Source organism: Apiospora marii, assembly GCF_038362585.1.
Source record: "Apiospora marii strain CBS 49790 chromosome Unknown utg000009l_segment0_segment0, whole genome shotgun sequence".
Lineage (NCBI taxonomy): Eukaryota > Fungi > Ascomycota > Sordariomycetes > Amphisphaeriales > Apiosporaceae > Apiospora > Apiospora marii.
Genome location: NW_027117381.1, coordinates 4,414,355 through 4,436,484, shown reverse-complemented (window position 1 = coordinate 4,436,484; position 22,130 = coordinate 4,414,355). Strand labels below are relative to the sequence as shown.

At 53.9% G+C, this 22,130-nt stretch overlaps 11 protein-coding genes across 11 annotated transcripts; 6 read left to right on the top strand and 5 right to left on the bottom strand.

Annotated features, from left to right (window-relative positions):
* Positions 1-73: 73 nt before the first annotated feature.
* Positions 74-4,301, top strand: PG985_012998 (uncharacterized protein; the record flags this gene model as incomplete). Its single annotated transcript, XM_066832764.1, has 6 exons — positions 74-284; positions 340-618; positions 684-861; positions 904-2,793; positions 2,854-3,572; positions 3,637-4,301. 6 exons carry the CDS (start codon positions 74-76, stop codon positions 4,299-4,301), a joined length of 3,942 nt encoding a protein of 1,313 aa, XP_066680814.1.
* A 698-nt stretch (positions 4,302-4,999) lies between these two features.
* Positions 5,000-6,097, bottom strand: PG985_012997 (uncharacterized protein; the record flags this gene model as incomplete). The annotated part of the gene is made up of 1 exon (XM_066832763.1): positions 5,000-6,097. One exon carries the CDS (start codon positions 6,095-6,097, stop codon positions 5,000-5,002), a length of 1,098 nt encoding a protein of 365 aa, XP_066680813.1.
* A 2,928-nt stretch (positions 6,098-9,025) lies between these two features.
* On the bottom strand, positions 9,026-9,619 carry PG985_012996 (uncharacterized protein; the record flags this gene model as incomplete). The annotated part of the gene is made up of 1 exon (XM_066832762.1): positions 9,026-9,619. The coding sequence occupies one exon, from the start codon at positions 9,617-9,619 to the stop codon at positions 9,026-9,028; it is 594 nt and encodes a 197-aa protein (XP_066680812.1).
* An 854-nt stretch (positions 9,620-10,473) lies between these two features.
* Positions 10,474-11,116, top strand: PG985_012995 (arsenate reductase (Arc2); the record flags this gene model as incomplete). The annotated part of the gene is made up of 3 exons (XM_066832761.1): positions 10,474-10,626; positions 10,716-10,830; positions 10,917-11,116. The coding sequence occupies 3 exons, from the start codon at positions 10,474-10,476 to the stop codon at positions 11,114-11,116; spliced, it is 468 nt and encodes a 155-aa protein (XP_066680811.1).
* A 378-nt stretch (positions 11,117-11,494) lies between these two features.
* PG985_012994 (uncharacterized protein) lies at positions 11,495-12,016 on the top strand (the record flags this gene model as incomplete). Its single annotated transcript, XM_066832760.1, has 1 exon — positions 11,495-12,016. One exon carries the CDS (start codon positions 11,495-11,497, stop codon positions 12,014-12,016), a length of 522 nt encoding a protein of 173 aa, XP_066680810.1.
* Positions 12,017-12,315: 299 nt separating this feature from the next.
* Positions 12,316-13,191, top strand: PG985_012993 (uncharacterized protein; the record flags this gene model as incomplete). Its single annotated transcript, XM_066832759.1, has 1 exon — positions 12,316-13,191. The coding sequence occupies one exon, from the start codon at positions 12,316-12,318 to the stop codon at positions 13,189-13,191; it is 876 nt and encodes a 291-aa protein (XP_066680809.1).
* Positions 13,192-13,202: 11 nt separating this feature from the next.
* On the top strand, positions 13,203-13,794 carry PG985_012992 (uncharacterized protein; the record flags this gene model as incomplete). The annotated part of the gene is made up of 2 exons (XM_066832758.1): positions 13,203-13,651; positions 13,689-13,794. 2 exons carry the CDS (start codon positions 13,203-13,205, stop codon positions 13,792-13,794), a joined length of 555 nt encoding a protein of 184 aa, XP_066680808.1.
* A 2,351-nt stretch (positions 13,795-16,145) lies between these two features.
* Positions 16,146-17,907, top strand: PG985_012991 (uncharacterized protein; the record flags this gene model as incomplete). Its single annotated transcript, XM_066832757.1, has 3 exons — positions 16,146-16,564; positions 16,652-17,169; positions 17,222-17,907. The coding sequence occupies 3 exons, from the start codon at positions 16,146-16,148 to the stop codon at positions 17,905-17,907; spliced, it is 1,623 nt and encodes a 540-aa protein (XP_066680807.1).
* A 477-nt stretch (positions 17,908-18,384) lies between these two features.
* PG985_012990 (uncharacterized protein) lies at positions 18,385-19,892 on the bottom strand (the record flags this gene model as incomplete). Its single annotated transcript, XM_066832756.1, has 2 exons — positions 18,385-19,062; positions 19,122-19,892. 2 exons carry the CDS (start codon positions 19,890-19,892, stop codon positions 18,385-18,387), a joined length of 1,449 nt encoding a protein of 482 aa, XP_066680806.1.
* Positions 19,893-19,948: 56 nt separating this feature from the next.
* On the bottom strand, positions 19,949-20,233 carry PG985_012989 (uncharacterized protein; the record flags this gene model as incomplete). The annotated part of the gene is made up of 1 exon (XM_066832755.1): positions 19,949-20,233. One exon carries the CDS (start codon positions 20,231-20,233, stop codon positions 19,949-19,951), a length of 285 nt encoding a protein of 94 aa, XP_066680805.1.
* Positions 20,234-20,553: 320 nt separating this feature from the next.
* Positions 20,554-22,074, bottom strand: PG985_012988 (uncharacterized protein; the record flags this gene model as incomplete). The annotated part of the gene is made up of 1 exon (XM_066832754.1): positions 20,554-22,074. The coding sequence occupies one exon, from the start codon at positions 22,072-22,074 to the stop codon at positions 20,554-20,556; it is 1,521 nt and encodes a 506-aa protein (XP_066680804.1).
* Between the last annotated feature and the right edge of the window lie 56 nt (positions 22,075-22,130).

Sequence of the window (22,130 nt, the reverse complement as noted above, 5' to 3'; positions counted from 1 at the left end):
TCCGTCTTGTACTGCAGGTATGCAGCCCCCAAAACCACGAGAATAGCCTAGGCTGACACCAGCCTCGCAAAAGATGGCCGGGAATTTCACCTCGTTCTTCGAAAAATTGGCTAATCTGCTTGCACAAATTGGATCCGAAATACCACGATTCAGTGATTTGGTTGCTCTTCTTGACAACGAAGCTCCCGTCTCACATCGAATACGGTCGACCGTGATAGACTTTTACAAGGATTTCTTCCAACTACTTTGCTCGGTCGCTCTGGTATTCACGAAGAAAGATGGCAGTGAGTTTGAGCACTTTCCCTGTACTTTGCCCCGAGTTGCTAAACTCTTCCTCAGCTATCAAGCGAACTCCAGTGGTGATTGCACAACTCATGTGGCAACCATTCACGGTGAAGTTTGACAACATTAAGCAAAGGTTCGAGTGCCATTGCACTACGATCACCACTGAAATCCAGATTCTCGTGTGCTATAAGACACAGAAGAACTACAACGTTCTAGACGCAATGTGGGCAAATTTGCAGAGAACCAAGGAGCCACTAGAGCAAGACAAATGCGAAACCAAGAGATATGAGAGGCTGCTCTCGGATGGCTATGATCGACGGCTGGCTGATGCAGGTATGCAGTTACCCAGATGGGACCGCAGAACGATGATACGCTGACTGATAACAATGCACGCAAAGGTCAACTTCGAAATGAGATTATGGAATTCATCCAACCCCCCGGGTTTATCCGAGAATATGAGCGTGCGCACTCACTGTGCGATCCGGAGTCCGGAGCATGGCTGTTTGACTCCCACGAGTTTTCCAAGTGGCGGAGTTGGGATTCGACGAATCCGTTGCTTTGGATAAAAGGTGAGGAGTATGAGTGAGGATTTCATGTGTACCTGGACGTACTGTGTAGCATTGAAGGACAATCTGGCTCACCAGCAGTGAATACAGGCAAGCCAGGCTGCGGCAAATCTGTTTTGGCCAGCAACATCATCGACAATCTTAGCATGCCAACCAGCGAAGGTGCATACGCACGTAATGTGCTGTACTTTTTTTACAACTCGTTTGGGGGACTCGGGTCCATGGATCAAATGTACAGAGCATTGTTGGCTCAGTTAATCGACAGTCGTTTTGATCCCAAGGCAGCAGAGGCCTCGGTTGAGTACGCTCTTTCGAGTCGCCAAGGGGGCCAGCCTCGGGGGTCTCCTTCATTCATACGGGACCTGTTCTTCATTCTTCTCGGACGCACATCAAAGTTCTACGTCATTGTTGATGCCATCGACGAGTGCGAGCCTTCCGACAGGTATGAGGAGCACGACCAAGCGCTGCGCGAAGAACTGCAAATCCTCTATGATGGTGTCGTCAATTCTGGCGCCAAGCTAGTCATCTTGAGCCGGCCCAGTGTTTGGGGCCTCTCGAACCTCTCCACTAACTTGCCAATGGAATCTCTGAACATCACTTCAGCACTGCTGTTGGAAGACCTGGCAAGATATTGCCAGAATGGTTTATATGACCTGTGCGGCAGTGGCTATCTTCCGCCTATGGGCGCTGCATCGTTGACAGAGCTCTGCAACACGCTCCTCATGGGGGCTGATGGGATGTTTCTATGGATGCGGCTCATGTTCTCCTACCTTCGGTCTCCAGTCCTGGCCCCGCCGCATCTTGCATCCCGAGTCCGGCTACAAGCAATCCGGAACCTGCGTTATCCAGAAAGTCTGGATCAAATCTATTGCCGCATACTCGGACTTTTTGGAGAGATGCCAGTTCAGAAGCGCCATATGGCACGCCAGGTATTCAAGTGGCTGTTGTTTTCCAAGGACCTGAATCTTGGTGCGTCGGAGCTCCACACCATCTTGACAGCCACCTTCTGCTTCGAGACTGGCAACAGCACAAGCCTCTTACAGAGCAACGAGTTGTCCCAAGAGATGATCGACCAAGACTTCACTCCCTTCAGCGAAACCATACTCCTGGCCTGCTCGAGTCTGGTGGAGCTCAGCACCACGGGCTCCACGCGCTATTACCGGTTCGTTCATGCTACCACATCTGAGTTCTTTCTGTCTCGACTGTACATCCCCGTTCTCTCCGGGATGAACTACATTCAGCCATCGGTCAGAGAATATTTCCAGTTATGCAAGTCGGAAACGGAGATGGAACTCGGCAGCGCGTGCTTGCGATACCTGTTACATGTTGTGCCAGCGAGGCCCCTATCTGGCAGCATTCTCGAGAGCGCAAATCGACATGACGTGTCAAAACAGTATCGATTTGCTAGCTATGCCAGTGCATACTGGACAGCCCATTTTAAAGACGCCGGCCCTTATCGGCTCTGTGGCCACTCGAGCTTTGAGAACAGCACTGCCACCTTGGTGCAAGCTGCCCGCCAGTTCCTGGAGTCGCAGCTGAATGTGAACAGCTGGGTCGAGTTACTGTACCTCCTAGGGAACTCTGACACCATCGGTATCCAACATGAAAACCTCCGGCTGTCCGTGCCGCTCACCGCCGAGCAAGAAGGGTATCCCCGTCCCAAGGCGGACTTTTATGAGTCACTGACCAGGCTTTCTCAAGACATGGCAAGACTTGACGGGCAATGGGGACTATCTCTTCAAAAGGCGCCGCACCAGGTCTGGAACGATGTCACGGCCTTTTTGTCTAGTCCTTTCTTCAAAACGACCAAAGCGACGACAGTAAGACACATCGGCCTCGATGACCCGCTAGACACCACCCAGAGTGCCAAACCTTTGGCCGTCATCTCAATTTCCGATCCGACGCAAACATCTCTGGCCAAGCTGAGTATATGGCCTTCCAGGTGGGCATAAAGGCACTCCATATACAGTGAGCTAGGAAAATGCACTAAAACTCTGCACAGGAAGTTCGACCTTTCATGGCCAAACATGTACAAGATGTTGGAGTCTTGCACCGGATGGACCGCAAGATATCAGCTATGGGATACCTCATCCGACTTCCCACATCTTCTCCGCGAATACGCCATTCAGCTGGATGAGAGGGAGGTCTGGCTACAGATTAAACACTCTGTGCGATTTTCGTCCGAAAGACACTGCAATGTTAAAAAGATGAAACTTGGATTTCCGATACTTATATCGCGCTACGATTTGAACACATTCATCGTTCTCCGAACGGTGTACAGGCTTGTTTGGGTTGACTCGCCGAGTAATTTCAGGGTTGAATCCTCTGTCGTCCCACTCGACCTCGACGACAATCTGGCAAGATTGTGGTCACTTGACCCGTTCGATAAAGACGATACTCTGACTAGAGGTCCTTACGACTACGGGTTTGAGTTCGGAAAACAGGGCCAGTCCCTGCTTTATTGGGAGAACAGGCGTCTAGATTTGCAATTCAGAGACGACGCTCACCGTACAGGTCTCGCTGTGTTCGAGATATTCTTCCCCCTTGAGAGTGCGTACAGTCTGTCTGTCCGCCCACTGAAATACTTTGTTTGTGGAGAGCGGGAGTATTTCTCAGCCTGGACCTCACATCCCACACTCCCTATGATGGCTGTACAGCTCAATAAAACCCGACACAGCATCGAAGATGGAAGGAAGACTTTTCTCTGGAGCCTTAAGAACGGTAAAGTCACTCATCCGTTCTAACCCTCCTGGTCTAGACCAGGGTACTTACTGACAAGGGACAGATGATTCGGAATCAATGAATATTCACATTCGGGACAACAATCCAACTTTAGGGTTTTCGAGTTGTGGTAAGAGCCTCATTGTTACCAGCTCAGATCATGAATATCCATGTGTCTATCCAATTGCCGAGTCGCAGATATATCAAAGTCTGCGAAGCACACTCGGCAACGGAAAGGCTGAAGAGGAGCAGGTCGGCAGGGCGCTGACCAAGGAGCCTCCACACCCCAATGCACTAATCTGCTGGGGCAACGGTAATACTATAAAGTCGCAGCAGATTCATCATTATACAGGCCATGATGGGGAGGCGGTCTTCCAACGCCTCCAGGTTGCCCGTAGCGACGTAAGCGCCCTGGAGGTCACACAATGGCGCGGCGGCGAGGCGACCACGCAGTCGCTCATATCTCTACCCGCCTCGGAGAACCTGGCATACCTCGACGCGAGTGTCAAGATCCCGGAATCGGGGACGGAGCGCCTGCAGGTCGTCCTGAACAAGAACCCGCGATTGCTGTACGGCATGCGGGACCAGCCGGACACGCACTTTCCGGCCGTGATATGGAAAGACCAAAGAGCCATTCCAAAGGGGAGGAAGCGTCAGATCGAAGGGTGGACTGGCCAGGATGACGCAGCTGAAGTGGCCAAATACCGGAGGGTCGATGAGGCGCAGTGACGAGCGGGCGAGCATTGAGATGTCCAACGGTCACCAGCTCAGCAGGAACAGAATAGCCACGCTTAGCATTCGAAACCAGCCCCTCGAGCCCTGACGAGGCAGGAGGCCAGCGTGGCCGAGTGGCTTGTGACATCATCCCGATATCGTGATGGTGTTTGGTGGAAGCAGGAGTGGTAAGCGAATTTTAGTGTTTATTCCACGTTATCCCAGTGTCTCACGAAGGATGGAGTAACCGCTTGTTCGAGAAATTTCCACTATTCCCTCTCGGGATGTCCTGCCCACCCCAACAAGAGCCAATGCTGACACCGAGAGTCGATAGGGAAGCGGGAGGGATGTTCGATTTGAGGCGGCGCAGAAGGGAATCGGCTAGTATGCTAGTATGAATAATCTCCAACAATAACATACGGGGAGCTGTGAAATGCGATAAAGAACCGCCGTTCCGGCCACAGCGGAGTACTGGGTCTAATGGACGTAACTTGCGTGGCATAGCGACCCTATAACTAACACTAAGTTCAAACTAAGATGGTATTTAACTGGAATTAGAACTGAGCGATATTATACTCCGAGAGTTAAGATTTATTGTTCTTTACACCCTTCAGTGGCGTCGGGAACGTGTCTTCTGATAAGTACTTTTTACTATGTTGTACCACCTCTCTCGCAACACCCTCTATCATATAATCATATAGCAGCCGCCGACCTCACTCGTCATTGAACAACTTAGTTCCTTGAGGATGGCTGTGCTTCTTGTAGCGGCACTGCTGAGGTGCCACCTCTGGTCTGTAAAAGATTGCCTCTGAGGTGGTTTGCGCTTTGGAAGGCTGATGGCCGGTCTTGGGATGCCGCATCCAATGGAAGCCGATGGAGCTGGCAGGGAGTTTCTCATCTCGACTCCACCCTTCCCTCTTCAGATTCAAATGACGCCCATCACACTGGAAGATCCGGTACCCGTTGCGGCATACGACAACCACCTCAAGCTCGGTATCGTGGTTGGCCCCCCTAACCTTTCTGAAATGTTCCAGGTATCGAAAAACTGTCTCTTCGTGGTCGGTCCATTTGGGTTGGGAGACTGTTCCACTTTGACCACCACCAATGTCCTCGTCCATCTGCTCTCGCCGGATATCCATGTACGCATATAGGGTGATGACGGTGGTTCCCACTCTTCTTCGCGACCCGCCTTCGTCTGCGGGCTGCTGCTCCGCGACCTGCCGAGCCTCCCCGAGCCAGAGCTTGCCATCGTAGGGGAACCACGGGGCCGGGTCTCCGGGGGCGGCGAACGCGGTCGGGGCGAGGCCGTCCAGGTGGCACGAGCACGGCGGGTGCACGGCCTCGAGGACCAGGGCGGCCACCAGCGACCGGACCACGCCCACGTGCTCGAGGTGCAAGTACAGGCGCACCAGCTCGGGCGGGCGGCTCTCGGGCGGGACGGACTCGAGGACGCGCCAGATCTCCGCGGCGTCGGCGTCGTGGCTGTACAGGTACGGGGCGAAGGCGGAGAGGAAGAAGAGAGGGACGAAGAATGTGATCGTATACCAAAGAAGGCCGATTCTCGGTTTCGGTGGCGCGTTCGCTGAATGACGTACCCAGAGGGATCTGACTTTGCCGGTGGGAGGCGTGATGGGCTTGCCAACGATCGAGATTCCGATCGCGCGGGGGTGATGGGTGGTCCAGAGGTGTCGGTAAGGGAGACGGGGATTTGAGCTCGGCTTTCCGATCCAGTTGGGAGCGATACTCGGCCGTACTGCTTGTCTGAGCAGGCGGCCTGCTTCTGGCAGGGTGGAGCCCCTGAAGGGAAACATCGTGAATTCAGCGGGAGGTGACAGAAACTTTCTACATGACGGAGATAGAACAGAATATGGCGGGTGGGAGGTGGGTAAAACCCTTCGGGTTGGATGAGGATTGGCCCAAGAATATTTGTCTCAGATATCTTTCAGCGTGGCGCTCCATAGTTGGTTTGGGAGGCTTTCTGGGCATCTGGAGTCTAAGCCCACTTGGCAAGTAGTGTGGCGGACGAATTGCTTCTGAGGTGGCTACTTTGGATGTTGCTGCTCGATTACTAGAGTTGGGAGATGTTGTATTTTAGGTACCCTACAATAACAAAAGTTCCACGTTGGCGCCTAGCACAGCCTCCTGTCTTGCCATGCTCTCTATCATATAGCCTCCTGATGAATTAGTCCCCTGCGGACGGTTATGGCGGTACAGAATCGACATTCTATCGATAGCGATACTTCTTTCTTTTATTTTTTTTTCCGATTTATATCAAAGTTCCCCGATAGAAATAAAAACCTTATAAAAAATAAATTACCTTACAAATAATAAATTTAAAAATAAAATATTATATTTATACCTTTAAAACTTTTAAAAATATTTTAATAATTATAACTCTTATAAATCGATAAAAACTTAATAAAGATTAATAATTATAAATTTTTTTCTTCGGTTCCGATCTTATCTCCGGTCGTTATTAATAATTTAACGGATTATATATAAAAGGTTATCCTCGTTTCTTTTATCGATTATTTAAATTAAACTTTTTATTTAATATAATTATATATATTATTTATTACGATTTATTAAAAAATATAATATATTCGCTCTATTACGTTTATTTATTATAACGACGAAAATCTCCGAAATTAATTAACGTTTAATATATTATAAAAAAAGAAATTAATAACGAATAAATAATATAAAACTATTTATTTTAATATTATAAAACTTTTAAAAAAATATAAACGATTTTAAAAGCTTTTAAAAATTATTAAATATAAAATTAAAAAGAATCCCCTATTTAAACCGATTTTTTATAAAATATATATTATCGATTACGAGCTCTTTTTAAAAAAATAAAATCTTAATAATAATAAAACTTTTTTTATTGAAGAAATCGAATTATTTTAAAAATTTTATAATAAAAAATAATAATAAAAAACTCGATTTAAACCCTTTTTTTTATCGTAATATCCATTTAAAAAAACCCTTAATTCCGGGCGTTAATCGAAAGGCTCGGCGAAAAGGATAACGAATAAATATCGAATTAATAAACTTAAAAAAAGGAAGGAAGGAAAGAAAAAAGGCGTTATATAAAGCTAACTAAGTAATTTTTAAACCTTACCGATCGATAATATTAATATTAATACTTTATACATAAATATAAACTTTTAAACCAGTATAGTTTAACCTCTTGCCTAGGAGGAATCGATAGCGACACTATTGTTCTGGTTTCAATATGAACCGGTCGCGATATAACTCATATTCTAGCGACCTCCCCGGGAACCCGGCGAACCAAGTGCTAGATACGGCCTTGGGATTCGATATCCAATGATATTCGATTGGACTTGATGAAAGGCTCCTTTTCAGTGGATCCAGGCTTCCGTCCTTTTTCAAGTGCAAATGCTGGCCGTCGTAGTTGAAGACCATGAAGCCATCACGACATACGACCACCGCCGTATATGTGGCGTCGAAATGGGAATCGAGAAGTTTCCCTTTCTGCTCTTCCCTTTTCAGACAACTTATGATAGGTTCTTCATAATACTGTGCCCACTCAGACCGGGGTTCCCACCTGTAGGGGTAGTCATCGGGTCCCTCCAATTCACCCTTCGAAGTGTGTACAGTCGCATATAGTGTGATGACGGTCCCGCGTTCCCGGAACCCCCCTTCTTCATGTTCCTCCGTGACCCGCGCTGTTTGGAGCCACATGGTCATTCGATTCGGAACGTCCGGGGAGATGGGTCGGTCCAGTCGGGTGAACTCGGTCGTCAAGAGGCCATCCAAGTGATGTGCGCACGGTCGGTGTTCTCTGTCGATCAGGTCGGACAGCAGGGACGAGGTAGGCGTGCTCCATGCAGGCTTCGATTTGATCAGCAGGTACATGCGCACCAGCTCAGAGGGGCGCTTGGCGGGATCGATGTTTTTCAAGACGTCTAGAACGAACCAAGCGTCGCTATGAACATGACACCACAGAACCGCCACGTCAAGGAAGAACACGCTTCCCAAAAGGATAAGGTCATGGAGAGGATCCCAACCTCGTGCGGGCTGTGGTTCGGTAGGGGTCGATGTGCTAGTCAGCCGATGCCCCCGAGAGAAACCCCCTTTTCCGTTGGGCGACGCGGCGACTTGAACACTGTTCCAAGTCCCAATCGCACCCGATCGATGTGTACGGATTTTCCTCTTCGTGAGTAGGAGGCAAGCAAGCGATGCCGCGGTCGGACAAACTGCTGCAGTTGGCCGCGCTGTCGGTCTGCACAGGCGGCCGGCTCTCAGGAGGGTAGATGCCTTGGAGATGGACAGCATGGCACCCAATAAACTAGCATGTTTTAAGACAGAGAACTGAGCAGAAGATGTTGAGTGAAACGCTTAGGGACTCCCTTTGGGTTAAAGACGGGCTAGCCCCAAGGAGTGGCCCGGGGATCGCCTAGAGTGGCGTCCGACATTTGACCTGAACGGCGTTATTGATGACCCGACTCACGCCAGGCTTTGCTTTTCGTAGTACCTAGGACCATTCCATGTTAGCCACCTACTCATTCATCCACGAGGCTTGTGTTGATTCCCGGGATCAACCTCATCCGGTTTGGTTGCTTGCTAACATGGCATGTGTCCCGGCTACCCCAGCCAGAGTCTTCACACTGGGACTGCAAGTACGACTGGCGATAATGACATTGATTGAATGGAGAGATAGCAATGAAGGCTGAGTGGCATCGGATTGCTTTGCTGTGATACATGTGTTCCTAGTGAACCACCCGGCCACGGTAGTACTTCGAATAATCCCTATTGGCCAAACTGCCGTAGAAGTCAACACGCACATTCTTGATGTCCGTCCTCAAATGCATTCGCGCCCCGTCGTACTCATAGACGCGGAAGCCATTGCCAAACACCATAACAACCGCCAGCGCCGCTGTCGAGCCTATCTTGCCAGACTCCCTCAGCCCATCCAGATATCGAACCGCCGCGCCCTCGTAGTCGGCGAGTCTGGGCCGCCAAGTGGAACCGGCCTGCTCCAGTTCTTCCCGTGTGGCTTTGATGGCGAGGTAGAGCGTAGTAGCCTCCTTTTCGGCTAGTAGCGCATCTTGCTCGGCCTCTGGGGCGAGGGAGCGCTCGAGCCAGACCGACATGGGTTGTGAGCTGCGCTGTTTTGCCTCGCGATGGTCTTCGGCGGTGACGAGCGGCGGCTCCAGCGCTTCCCAACAGCGGCCTTCGCATGCTTCGGACCGAGGGCGATTGACGGGGCTGAAGTGCCGCAGTTGGTCAGGTTTCGATCTTAGGGCGGCCTGGACTTGCGTCGGACTTGGACCTTTGGAGATATCCGAACCGGTAATGACCATGGTGAATATTACCATTGACGCGAATATAGCCATGGTGTATTTGAAACTGATAATTTCGATCTCATCATCGACGGGTTCTTTCTTGATACAAGCAGGAAAGCTTTCGTTGTCTTCTTCTTCATCCTCGAAGGGACGGCTGTGCGGGTGAAGCAGCCGTTCTTGTCGTGTTTGTCGTAGTATGGTGACTCCTGCGGATCTTGGCAACACGCAGCTTGCAGCTTGCGCGTTTCGGTGTGATCCCGATTGCGTGAGAAGGGACGGTGGACTGGTGCCGCTCTGTACCTCTGGGAAAAATAAGCCTCGATGGACTGCAAGTAACACATCGTTTGGCCGGAATCCTGCCCAGACAGCCGGCTCTGACGGAGGGGGAAAAACCCATGCGCAGCATAGTGTTGGTGAAATATTATCTGCTGGGGATCGATCGGGGTATCAATGGCAACGACAAGCTCGCAGGCTAAATAGGACTGGGAACATACAGCGTGGTGGCGTTCGCAACGTGAGTCAAAGAGGCCCTCTTCACGTTCCATATCTACAGGGGCCAGGATGCAATACAGCTCCCAGCCTGCCTGTCCGCCCCATCCCTGAGTTCTCGTGAGGTTTACAATTAGACCGGATGGTGAATACATAGAGAATACTTTCAGCACCTTGGTGAACTAGCAGCGGTAGGGTCTGCCGAAGCTGCTAGGGAGCTCAAGGGCTGTTAGCCAATGAGAATGCTCGGTATAGAAGGGGCCGCTACGCCAAGCCCCAGGCGTACCCCGCTGTCCATCGACTTTTTTTCTGGCCTTCCCTACTGGCTTTCGGAAGTCCGTCTTCCTGGTCATTTCCCGCTCACTCTTCCATCTTCCGCAATGATGGCGGGATTAGCGCAAGCCCCGTGGCACGCAGCGTACCCTGCCCCCAAGACGACAGAGCCTGGCGCCCTTACCAAGGAGGATGTGGCGGCCATGCTGCAGCGTGGTGACGAGGACTTTGTCCTGATCGACCTGCGGCGCAATGATTACGAGGTAGGCGACTCCCCTCCCCGCCTTTCGGGGCTGCATGGAGCTGAGATATCCGAAATTTGGCCTCCTAATCACACCTGAGGACCTCGCAGGGCGGCACAATTCGCGGGTCCATCAACCTGCCTGCGCAGAGCCTGCACCCGACAATCCCGCGGCTGTACAAGCTGTTCCAGAAAGCCGGAGTGAAGAAGGCCATCTGGTACTGTGGTGAGCCCAACCCCACCCCACCCGAGTGTCTGCTATTACCCCAACTATGTTAGTCCCCTCTTTTGCTCAAATAAGCTCCGACGCAGGGTCCTCTGGCGGGCGCGGAACCCGGGCCGCTGGGTGGTTCCAAGACTATCTTGACGACCAAGGCGATACGCAGATGGTCAGTGTGATATTGAAGGGCGGCATCAAGGGCTGGGCCACGGCGGGCGACGAATTCGTGAAGTGGATGGACGGCTACGACGAGGCAGTTTGGCAGGCGCTGAAGGAGGGAAAATGCAACTAAAGAGGCTGGGAGCTAGCGCTTGCTGGTCGCCTGTAGAGCCGCACTGGGACTGTAAGACTGCTGGCATCAATTGACATGACACTGGACCTGCCAAAGAGCAAGGTTCACCGAAGAGTCAGAAACATATCATATCTTTTCAAGAATAAAGAGCATGCTATTTCGGCCAGACTGCTTTGTTTACGTTCATGCATCACGAGCGTTGGTAGATTAGATCCGATGGTCTGGATATTGGCCCGGAGTCGTGTCAATGGCACTTTACCAAGTGGTGGGGTACGGGTTTATGTAAGGCGCTAAGACCTAAACCACTCCCACTCTGGCTCAGCAGCCTGCCAACTTAGCCCCTTTATCAGTTCGATCGAAACCCGGCGGAACAACTCCATGTCGGTCACACGTTCCGCCCCCGCGACAGAGGCCGAGGCCGACATCGAGGATATCTCCGGCACTTCGGCGAAGCGGAGGAAGATGCGCAAAGGGACCCGGAGCTGCTGGGGTTGCAAACGGCGAAAGGAGAAGTGCGTCTTCGACCAGACCATGCCCGCTCACGGTGCCGTCTGTCTGGGTTGCCAGCGCCGCGGGACCCGGTGCGTCAGCCAGGACTCACCGGAAGATCTGACGTCACCACCCGATGGGGCACGTCAGATGGCCGACAGACTGGTTCGTGTTGAGAACCTTGTCCAGCACTTGCTGAATCAAGCGGGCGAGGACGATGTGCTTACCACCTCTGCTCATCGGAACGGGGGCAATGCCATCCTCACCCCGGCTCCGACGGAAACAGGTCATCCGTCATCAACAACGACGCCGGACACACCGACACCGACACCCGTTGGTTTCAATCGGTTCATGGCTGCCAGCGCTAACCACTATGGACGTTTGCCACGGAAGGCGGTTATTCGACCTTGAGCTTGTCGCATGCCTTGTACGATGCCCTCCCCACCCCCAAAGATGGTGAGATCATCATCAAAGCCAGTTACCGCAGTTTCTACATGTTCAATAAGGCGGTGACAGTCTCGTACAAGAACCTAAGCCGCCAGACTGGTCCAAGTTAGGTCGACATCACGAGGCCCGATGCCCAGGATCATCCCGTCTTGATCGCCCGGTATATGCTACAGCTGGCCCAAATACTGCACTAGTTGCATCTCACATTCGACGACCCGGCCTTCGAAGACCTGAGAGGGCTGTCAGAACCGCCGCGGGGATTGATGGAGCGATTGTGCGAGACAGCCATCAGCCAGGTGTCTACCCAAGACCGGCTCGTAGGCAGCATCGAGGGGCTGGAGTGTGTCATGCTGGAGAGCACCTTCTACGCCAACGACGGAAAGCTGCGGCTCAGTTGGTCTGCCTCCCGCCGCGCGCTGCATCTCGCCCAGCTGATGGGCCTGCACCAGGCTACGGAGCTGCAGCCGCGCCACCACTTTCTCGATCCCAGGTCCACGGCGGAGCCGAGCGCATTGTGGGTTCGCATCATCCATCGTGACCGGTCTTTATCTCTCCTACTAGGGCTGCCTTTGGGCTCGACAGACAAGACAGTCGTGAGCGACGACGTGCTTGCCCAGGACACCCCGCTAGGATGGCTAGAACGCCTCCACTGCGACATCATGGCCTCGCTCCTGGAACGCAAACCAGCACGGAGCCGCTGCCTAAGCCTAGCCCACTGTCTGGACAAGGAGCTCCAGCAAGCCGCCCGCGTCCTCCCGAGCAAGTGGTGGCTGACCCCCAGCTTCTTGACGCCCGAAAAGCTCGACGATAGCACCTTCTGGGGCATCAAGCGGCTGGTTCTGCAGATGTCCCACTACAACATCCGGAACCAGGTCCACCTGCCCTTCATGCTCCGGGCCTCGCCCGACCCCGCCTACGCGTGCTCCCAGACGGCCTGCGTCAACGTGTCGCGCGAGATCCTGTCGCGCTTCATCGTGCTGCAGCACCTCAACCACATCGCCTTCTGCTGCCGCACCCCCGACTTCCTGGCGCTGATGGCGGCCATGACGCTGATCCTGGCCCACTTGCAGAACCACAGCCGAACCACCGACCCGGGGTCGGCCCGAGAAGAACGCGATGATGGCCCCATCAGTACTTGAGCGATAGGGGGATGATCGAGCAGACGCAGGAGAGCATGGAGGAGCTGAGTCGGCGGAGCGGGGAGGCGTTGAGTGCGGAGAGCGCCAGCCTCTTGCGCCGGCTGTTGGTCATCGAGGCGGAGGCGGCGGACGGGTGTAAGGAGCGGGCTCAGGGGGTGGATGTATTGCAGCCACAGAGCGACGAGGGAAATGATGGGGACGGTGTTGTTCGCGTGGCGGTCCCCTATTTTGGCGTGGTGCGGATTGCCCGCGAAGGCATCATATCCAAAAAGACCCTCGAGCAGCAGCCTGCAGCGACAAGACGTGCTCGCAAAGACGGGCAGATGGCGATGTCGGATTCCACCGTGGCCAATTCTGTGGCAGAGGAATTGCCGCCGATGCCAGTATCCTTCTCTTCTATTGGTGCCGAACAACCCAGCGATCCCATTCCCACTGACCCATTACCACTGGACACTCTTGGGTACCCCCATGCAACCCGACGCCCAACTCTCGAACAGTCTTGTCCTGACCGCGGGAGGGGACAATTGGGCTTTCCAAGGGATCGACATAGCGTTTTTCGACAGCCTATTGAGTGGCGACGCTGGCGACGAGCTGTATCGTTGATATGGAGACAACATCACATTTTATTGATCATTCCATTGCCAGCTATGCCATGACAGATTATCCCATCGAACACCAAGAATGGCCACTGGCCTGACGACAACTGCCATCTGGATGGTGACTTCCCCGACAAACCACATAAGATATCTATGTGTTGACGTTCCAACTTGAAGCGCCACATTGACACTTTCCTATCGCGTGTTGCATGTGTTGTTGGTGTTGGACTTGCAGCACGTTAGAGAGATGTTGCGAAAGGTGTTGTTGGTGCTGGTGCTAGTGCGAAACCAGCACTGGCTGTGGTGTGGCAATCACTGGGCTCTTGTGAGGTGTTAGGCGGACAGACTGCCGGCTGATAACAGAGATTTCCGAGATGCGCAATAATGAGAAAAGACAAGACGGAAGATATATAATAATTACAGAGCTTTTCAAAACACGATATAACCTAAGAATCAGTTTCCCCCCCCCCCCCCCTCTACCAATAAAGAACAATTAGCGATGTCGGTTTCCAAGTCGTGTAACTAACCCTTCTAAGAGTCGAGGTGTCAGATTGCATCGCGCAATCTAGCCTAGTGGGATCGCCGACTGGACAGCGACTCGTACCGGTAAGGTGGCTTCGAAGAAAAATGGCTCGTTTCGTTGAGTGACTATTACTAGAGTAATTAGGATAGATTCAAACAATATACGACTCGTTCAATACTTACAGAAGAGCTTTGCCAACCCCTAGAATGCACACAATTTGCAGGCAACGATTCTGGTCTAAGGTCAAACCCCATTGACATCGGTTTCCGATATTCTTCCTCTGCGGGTGTGATGCAATGTTGCGTCTCATCTACTTCAGTTCGCACATTTCGGACAGTTTTGCTTTATAGGCCGCATCTAAGCCCGTACTTCTCAACTCCTCCAACCTATTCTGTGGGGAGTCGTTGAGATGCAAGATTGCATCCGCAAGTTAAGCTCCATGGTACCGCCGGCTGCCCAACACTTTTGTACACAAAAGGGTGGTCCCGGAGGAATCGGGCTCGTTGGCTCGCTCGTTTAGGTTATACACCCTGTTTGGACGGCATTGTTTCGTTGCGATGCTTCATCACATGTCAAGGTGGAAGAAGAGAGAGATGATGATAAATGTTGTTTCCTGCAGGAGCCTTTGGTGGAGTGAGGTAGGAGGAAGTGGTGGGTGGTTAACCCTACGTAGCTTCGAGCTGGGATCTAAGCAGTTTGTCGTCGCTGCCTCCCTGCAAAAGGTCTTGGTCAAAGTTATTTGAGTGCGGCTTCCATCAATGAAACTTCTCTTACTATATTACGGAAAAGTTGCATCAATGGGGTATTTGGCAAGAAGAAGAGCATGGACTTCAAACATGGATCGGTTGGTAACTACGATGAAGCTGTTTGGCACGCAGTGTAGGAGGGGCAATGAAACTGGAAATTCTTGCAGCTAACGCTCGACGCCTGTAGCATATCTTGGGGGTCGCCCGGCGGCAAGGCGCTATCTAGCATGACACAGCGACCTAGCAATCAATTGATCTTACCTTTTACCATTTGAAACGTATCATACCTGGTTTTAGAAGCATTTGTGAATGGCCTATGGGAATCTATTGGATGGCCTGTTTGGCGGCAGTTATTTCTGCAACTGATGATACTTCAAAGGCTTAGGAACCCGAACACCCCCAAATCAACCCGAAAAGTCCCCAAAGAAGTTCAAGCCAAGTTGCCATCCACCCCAATGCAAGTATCAAAGCCACTGAAATGTCTCATCCCCAATCTACCAACGGGTGCTGCCCTGAGCTTTACCTGTTCCAAATCACATATCCAGTAGTAACAGCGCAAAAACACCTTGGTACAGAGGCACGCATGACTACGTGTAGATACATGGTTCTCAGTACGTCCCTGCAGCGCAGTGACACGGCTCGAAGGCTTCGGGTTACCCCTTCTGGAGGACTTGCCTGTGCTGCTGTAGCGCAGCAGGGCCCCGGTTGGCGAGCCAGCTTTTCACGACCATGATTGGCCTCGATATCTACCAAGAGATTTTGCCGGCTCAGTCATAATCTATTGGCATTGGACATTGGAGAGCCCAGCCCATCCGTGATGCATGAGGCAGCCAGAGCGGGGTTGAGGCAGAGCAAGGCATATTTGATCGCTCGAGAAACCAGGCACCAGACTTGATCTCCTCAATTTGACCTTCTTTCCAGTCGCTATCTTGCATTTTACATGCGCTTCCCGTAAAGGACCTCGAAGTTTGACTCAAGCGGTGCGAGACAGCAGGTGCTCTACACATAATAGTCGTTGATCAATAGCTTCCCTTTTTTGGAGGTGTTAGGGTACCGACCCCATACGATTTTATCATTAGCGCCGCAGTCATGGAAGCTCTGGCGGCCGTCGGGCTGGCAACCAACGTCATTGCTTTCGTGGACTTCGCCGCCAAGCTCTTGAAAGGGGCTAAGGAGATATCCTCTCGGGGGTCGCTAGCCGAGCTAGATCAGATTCAAAATGGGACGACCGAGTTGCAGAGATTCACCAAGGAATTGATGGCACCGACCGCCCCACCACGAGCTGGTGCTGGGAAAGAACTTGACAGGTTAGCGAGAGAGTGCGCTGCGCTCGCCAATGAGATGATACAAATGCTCAGCAAAATCAACGCCAGCGGTCAGGCTTCAAGTCTCAACAGTGTCCGGAAATCATGGAGAGCATTGAGGACAAAAGGCAAACTGGACTCTATCCAGAATCGCCTAGGCGCATATCGCGAATCGATACTCGAACAAATTGCTTTCTTGATACGGTAAGACTGGTCGAAGAACTCACTCTGTCCAGGTCCAATTCCCGAGGATTCTTTGAAGACAGCGCTGACCAAACGAGTCACGTACAGACAAGATCAAGCATCACTATTTGAACTCGCAAATGACATCAGCAAGCGCCAGGACGACAATGCCGAGCAAGTCGGGAAACGTATAGAGTCATTGCGACATGACCTCATCACAGCACTCGACGAGGGTAAAGTGAACACATCTCAGGAACAATCTGACATTGCGCACATCTTAAAAGACGTCAAGTCCAAAATGGAAAGTCTCATATGCCTTGATAGTGAAGCCAAACGCGCCAGGTCCGTCCTAGACAAGCTTTGGTTTGATGGCATGCTTTCTCGAGAAGCTTCTGTCAATGATCCTTCTGGTAAAAGTTACCGCTGGGTCCTTCAACCACCAACCGAGCGCTCTGAGAGTCTGGAACTACGAGAGGGAGGATTTAAAGGACGGTTTGACGAGGAAGAGTACGAAGAGGAAGATTCCGAAGACAAGAAGCCCCAAAAAGAGGGCGTTGAACGCGAGCTAGCCCGTAACCACTTCAACCGATGGCTCGAATTCGAATCTGGACTGTTCTACATCTCAGGTAAGATTGAATAATGCAACATAAGAATGATTAAGTACTTACTAAGAACCAGGAAAACCCGGCTCCGGAAAATCCACTCTAATGAAATTTCTTGCCCAAGACAGCCACACGCGACGGCAACTCAGGAATTGGGCGGCAGCGGCCGGACGACAACTAGTTCTGGCGAGCTTTTTCTTCTGGATTTCTGGAACCACGCTTCAGAAGTCCGTCGAGGGCTTGTATCGGGCGATCCTGTGGGAAATCTTGAAACAGTGTCCTGGTCTGATACCTGATGTCCTCCCATCCCGATGGAAGAATATCGACAACGATTCTAGCCGGCTCGACCATCTTCCGCTCTCCCTTTCTGAGATACAGCAAGCCTTTGGGATGCTTCAAAACTTCTTGGGCTCAAGGCACGCCCTTTGCCTATTCATCGACGGACTTGACGAGTTCGACGGTGACCACTGGAAACTGGGCAATGAACTTGCATCCTGGAAATCGGATCATGTCAAAATCTGTGTCTCTGCCAGGCCCTATAACGGTTTTCAGAAAACACTACCCTTGAACTCATCGAGGCACTTTAAGCTGCACGAGCTGAATCGCGAAGATATGCAAGAGCACACCCGAGGCGAATTGCTGAAGGATGAGAGGTTCTGCCAACTACAGAATGAAGACCCATCATCTGCTTGGATTCTGACGAGAATATCCGACGGATACGACTTTTTCGCTCAACTCCGAGCATCTGGGAGGTACTCCTGATTACAGTTTCGACCGTGATCCTTTCCGATCCCAAGGCCTCATGTGAGACAGCCTTCAGGATGATCGAATTATTCCTCAAGTATGGTGCCAGCCAGGAAACGTGGCTGCTTGTCGGCCGCCGCCAAAAACTTGATGCATACGAGTCCCAACCGGTCCTGCCTGCCAGATTGCACCGCATCAGCTTGCAACAGCTGGTCGAAGTCCGAAGACCAACCAATAGTGACGAAATATGGCGGCATCTACGGAAGACCAAGAGTAACTTCGTGTGGCCATTATCCCGCCTTCGTGGGTCCTTGAGAAACCTACGGATATCCTGTCTGACTAATGAGGAACTCAATGATCCACTCACACCCCTGATGGTTATGGATAGCCAACGCCTGGCGAATTTGGGTAATGAAATTGCTTTCGCGTGCATGGAGCAAGAGGGCCAAGATATTGTCCTGGCGCTTGCTAAGGAAGCAAGGGAGTCTGGCAATGTTAAGCTTGCAAGTCTCCAAATAGAGCTTTCTCATAAGCACCGAGAGCGACCCCCTCCCCGAACAGCCTCTCCCGCTTCATGCACACCGCAGCAAGGATCATAACGGCCCCGGACACGGGCACCGTCACCATTGTCATCTTCATCGCGTCCGTGATAGCTTCGACGGCCCGCTCGCGCAGCGGCCCCTCGAGCCTCTCGAAGAGCGCGCTCTGCGCCCCGGCCACGGCGCCGCCGATGTCCTCGCGCGAGAAGCCCTGCCCCGCGAGCGCCGCGTTCAGGTTCCGCAACCCCGTCGACTGGTAAATCTGCCCCGCCACCGCGAGCGAGATGACCTGCCCGCCGATCTGCGCGACGTTCTGCAGGTTGAGCCCCGCGGCCACGTCGGCGGGCGGCAGGGTGAGGGAGGCGACCGTGTAGCCCATGTTCATGGCCAGGCCGGCCCCGACGGCGAGCACGACGGTGATGCCGTAGATGGTGGCGGTCGAGGTGGCCGGGTCGAGGAAGACGGCGAGGGGCCCGCCGCCGGCGACGACGAAGAGGCCCGCGAGGAGGTAGAGGGCCATGTAGCGCTTGAGGAAGTGGAGGAAGGTGCCCGAGGCGAGGGTGACGGCGATGGCGACGACGACGAAGGGGAGGAGGCGGACGGCGGCCATGAGGGCGGCATCGTTGTTGACGAACTGCGGGGGGCAGGGTCAGTACTAATCGAACAAGAACGGAGGGTGGTTGCATCACTTACCTGGAAGTAGATGGGGATGTAATACACCACGACGAAGAGCGTGGTACTGCCGGCGGCCGTCACGATGTAGAGCAACACCTGCGTCCGGTCCCGCAGAAGGTGACCCGGGAAGAGCCGTAACTCCGGGGTGGTGAAGACGGAGTAGTACTGCTGCAGCACATAGGCGATCAACAACACACCAAACACGACGAAAGCGGCGATGGTGCCCCCGGAGCCCCACGCCCACTCCCCGCCCGCCATGGTGAAGGCCATGAGGAACATGACCCACATGCCGGCCCCCAACACGAACCCGACCCAGTCGATGCGCGCCAGCCGCCCGCGGATGCTCACGCCCTGTAGCGGGTGGATGGCGGGCAGGTAGAACAGAAACCCGGGCGCCGCGACCGCCCCGACGAACAGGTTAATGTAGAACGCCCAGCGCCACGTCGCGGCCGAGACGGCAAACGCCCCGCCAATGACGGGCCCCAGCACCGCGCCCGCGCCCCAGGCGACGCCGATGAGGGCCATGTAGAGCCCGCGCTCTTTCTCCGTCGTCAGCCGGGCCAGGTACTGCAGCGACCCGAGGTAGATGCCCGAGCCGCCGGCGCCGGCGACGACGCGGCCGACGATGAGGGCGTTCATGGTGGGGGCGGCGCCGCAGATGGCGGAGCCGATCTCGAAGAGGAGCGTGGTGGCGACGAGGGTCCATTTCAGGTTGAAGCTCTCGTAGATCTTGCCGAGGAGGAGGATGATGCAGACGGAGCCTAGGGGGAAGCCGGCGCCGACTATCATGGGTTGTAGAAATCAGTTTGAGTACCAAGGGGGCTGAAGATGCGGCGTCACTTACCTCAGGCCAGCAGCTCGACGTGTCCGAGGTCGGCGATGACCGGGCCTTGGACGTCAGCGGCGATGGTGGTGTCGAGGCCGTAGACGGCACAAGTCAGGTAGATGGAGGTGCAGATCATGATCCAAGGGAACCCGCGTATGGTCCGGCCTTTGTCGCCGGGCTCTCGCAAAGTGGTGTCGGAATCCGTCCCTTCCTTGTCGCAGATGGGCTGGCGTACGCTACCGACATCATCTTTGGTGACTCTAGATGATGCGTTGGTGACGGGCGCGTCTGTTTGATGAGGCATAGTCAAAGTACTACCGGGTGGCGACATGAGGGTGAGTAAGACAGAGTAGGGTGTGTTTGATTCAGAGGTGCAATTGGAAGGGCTGAGCTGGACGTGTACATCATGGAGCATTATGTTTGAGATAGACGCAGGCTTTTGAATAAAGAAGAATGATATGTAGATTAAAGACGTATTACAAACCAGTGTCTAATTGATAATACCTCTCTTACTCGTGGTCCGGGGGCCCGGCGGAACAGAGCAAGGCGCTTGGGGCCCTTTACTAAGCAAAGTGAGCAGACGACTCATTTTCCGCCGGGGAGCCGGGCCAGCCACTAAGTTCATCAATTTGCAAACCACGGCGGTCCACGGAGACTGGCCTTCCTGTGCGCGGTTTCCGGCCAGTCGATCCAGAGGAGGCGCAACCCGTACGTCGCCGGCTTCGGCTCGAAGCCATACTGCTGCCGGGCGACATCTAGCATCGACTCGTAGCCGAGATGGAACAGCGTGGTAGCCAGCTCCTCGCCCTTACGGACGGTTGCTCCCCGTTCCAGGAAAAGGGCAATCATCTCGGGCTGTTCAAGCAGGAAACCCCAGTGGATCGCGTCTATTCCCTGCCCGCCCCCCGGACCGCCGCGCGAGGTTTCCATTTGGGCCCCGTGGTCGAGCAGCTTGCGCACGATGGACAGATGCCCGCCCGACGCGGCCATGCGGAGCGGTATGGCACCCCAGAGTGCGTGACCGATAAAGTCCGGGTCGGCGCCCCGCAGCAGCAGCAGCTCGACCACCTCGCCCTGCCCGCACCGACAGGCCCGCTCCAGCGCCGACTCGGCCTCCTCGGTGTTCTTCTCGTCGACCGGCAGCCCCTGCTCGTCGAGCAGGTACCGCACCATGTCCACATTCCCGCGCCCCGCGTGCGAGACCAGGTCGGCGTACCAGGGATTGCGCCCCGTCCGCAACCCCGGCGTCCAGGCCCGGCTCAGGTAGTCGTAGACCTCCGGGCTCCTCGTGACGCGCCGGGCCTTGGGCAGGGCCTGGCCGGCGTCGTGGCGCCAGGTCACGAAGCCGTAGCAGCTGCCGACGAACTCCTGCGGCGCCGACGGGAAGACGAGCTGCAGGATCTCCAGGTCGCCGCGCACGGCGGCCCCGTAGACGGCGTACGGGTCGAAGCCCCAGCTCGTGCCGGACGACGGCGGCGGCGCGCGCTCGAGGAACAGGTTCAGCATGGCCACGTTGCCGGACTGGGCGGCCACCTGGGTCGCGGGCGGGAGGAGGTCGCAGTGCTGCCGGGGACTGTGGCCCTCCTCCAGCAACTTGGTGACCAGCGGCGTCAGGTCGAAGAGCGTGGCGGCGGCCAGCAAGATCAGACGCGGGCTGGGACGGGGATCCAAGTCTTTCTTATCCAAGTTGGTGGCCTCGTCGCGCTTCCAGTTCTCGTACGGCCCGCCCGGCGCCCTCACGCCGCTCTCGAGGGCCGACCAGCACAGGGCGTCGACCACGTGATGCAGATCCCACTCGGGCCTCTGCGCCTCGTCGACGATGGTCTGGGCCAATTCGCGGATCTCGACAAACCTGCCGATCTGGGCGTCGCGTTCGCGCAGGACGCGGTAGACCAGGTAGTCGTGCCATAGCTTGGCGACGCCGTGGTCGTGGGTGTTGCACGTGTAGACCAGTCCCCGGGAGTGGCGGCGCCGCAGGTGCTCGTGGTCGAGCAGGTGCGAGTCGAAGAGGGCGGGGTAATAGACGATCCGGTCGAAGGTTTTGCAGACGAGTCGCAGTCTCAGGGCCCGCTTGATGCCGCGACTGACGACTGCTTGGACTAGGATGAGGTGCAGGATCTCGCCTGGAAGAGCAAGCAGCTCCATCTTGGGTAGTCTTGGCGACGATTCACCGTATATTGGCAGGGTGGATGTAACAAGAT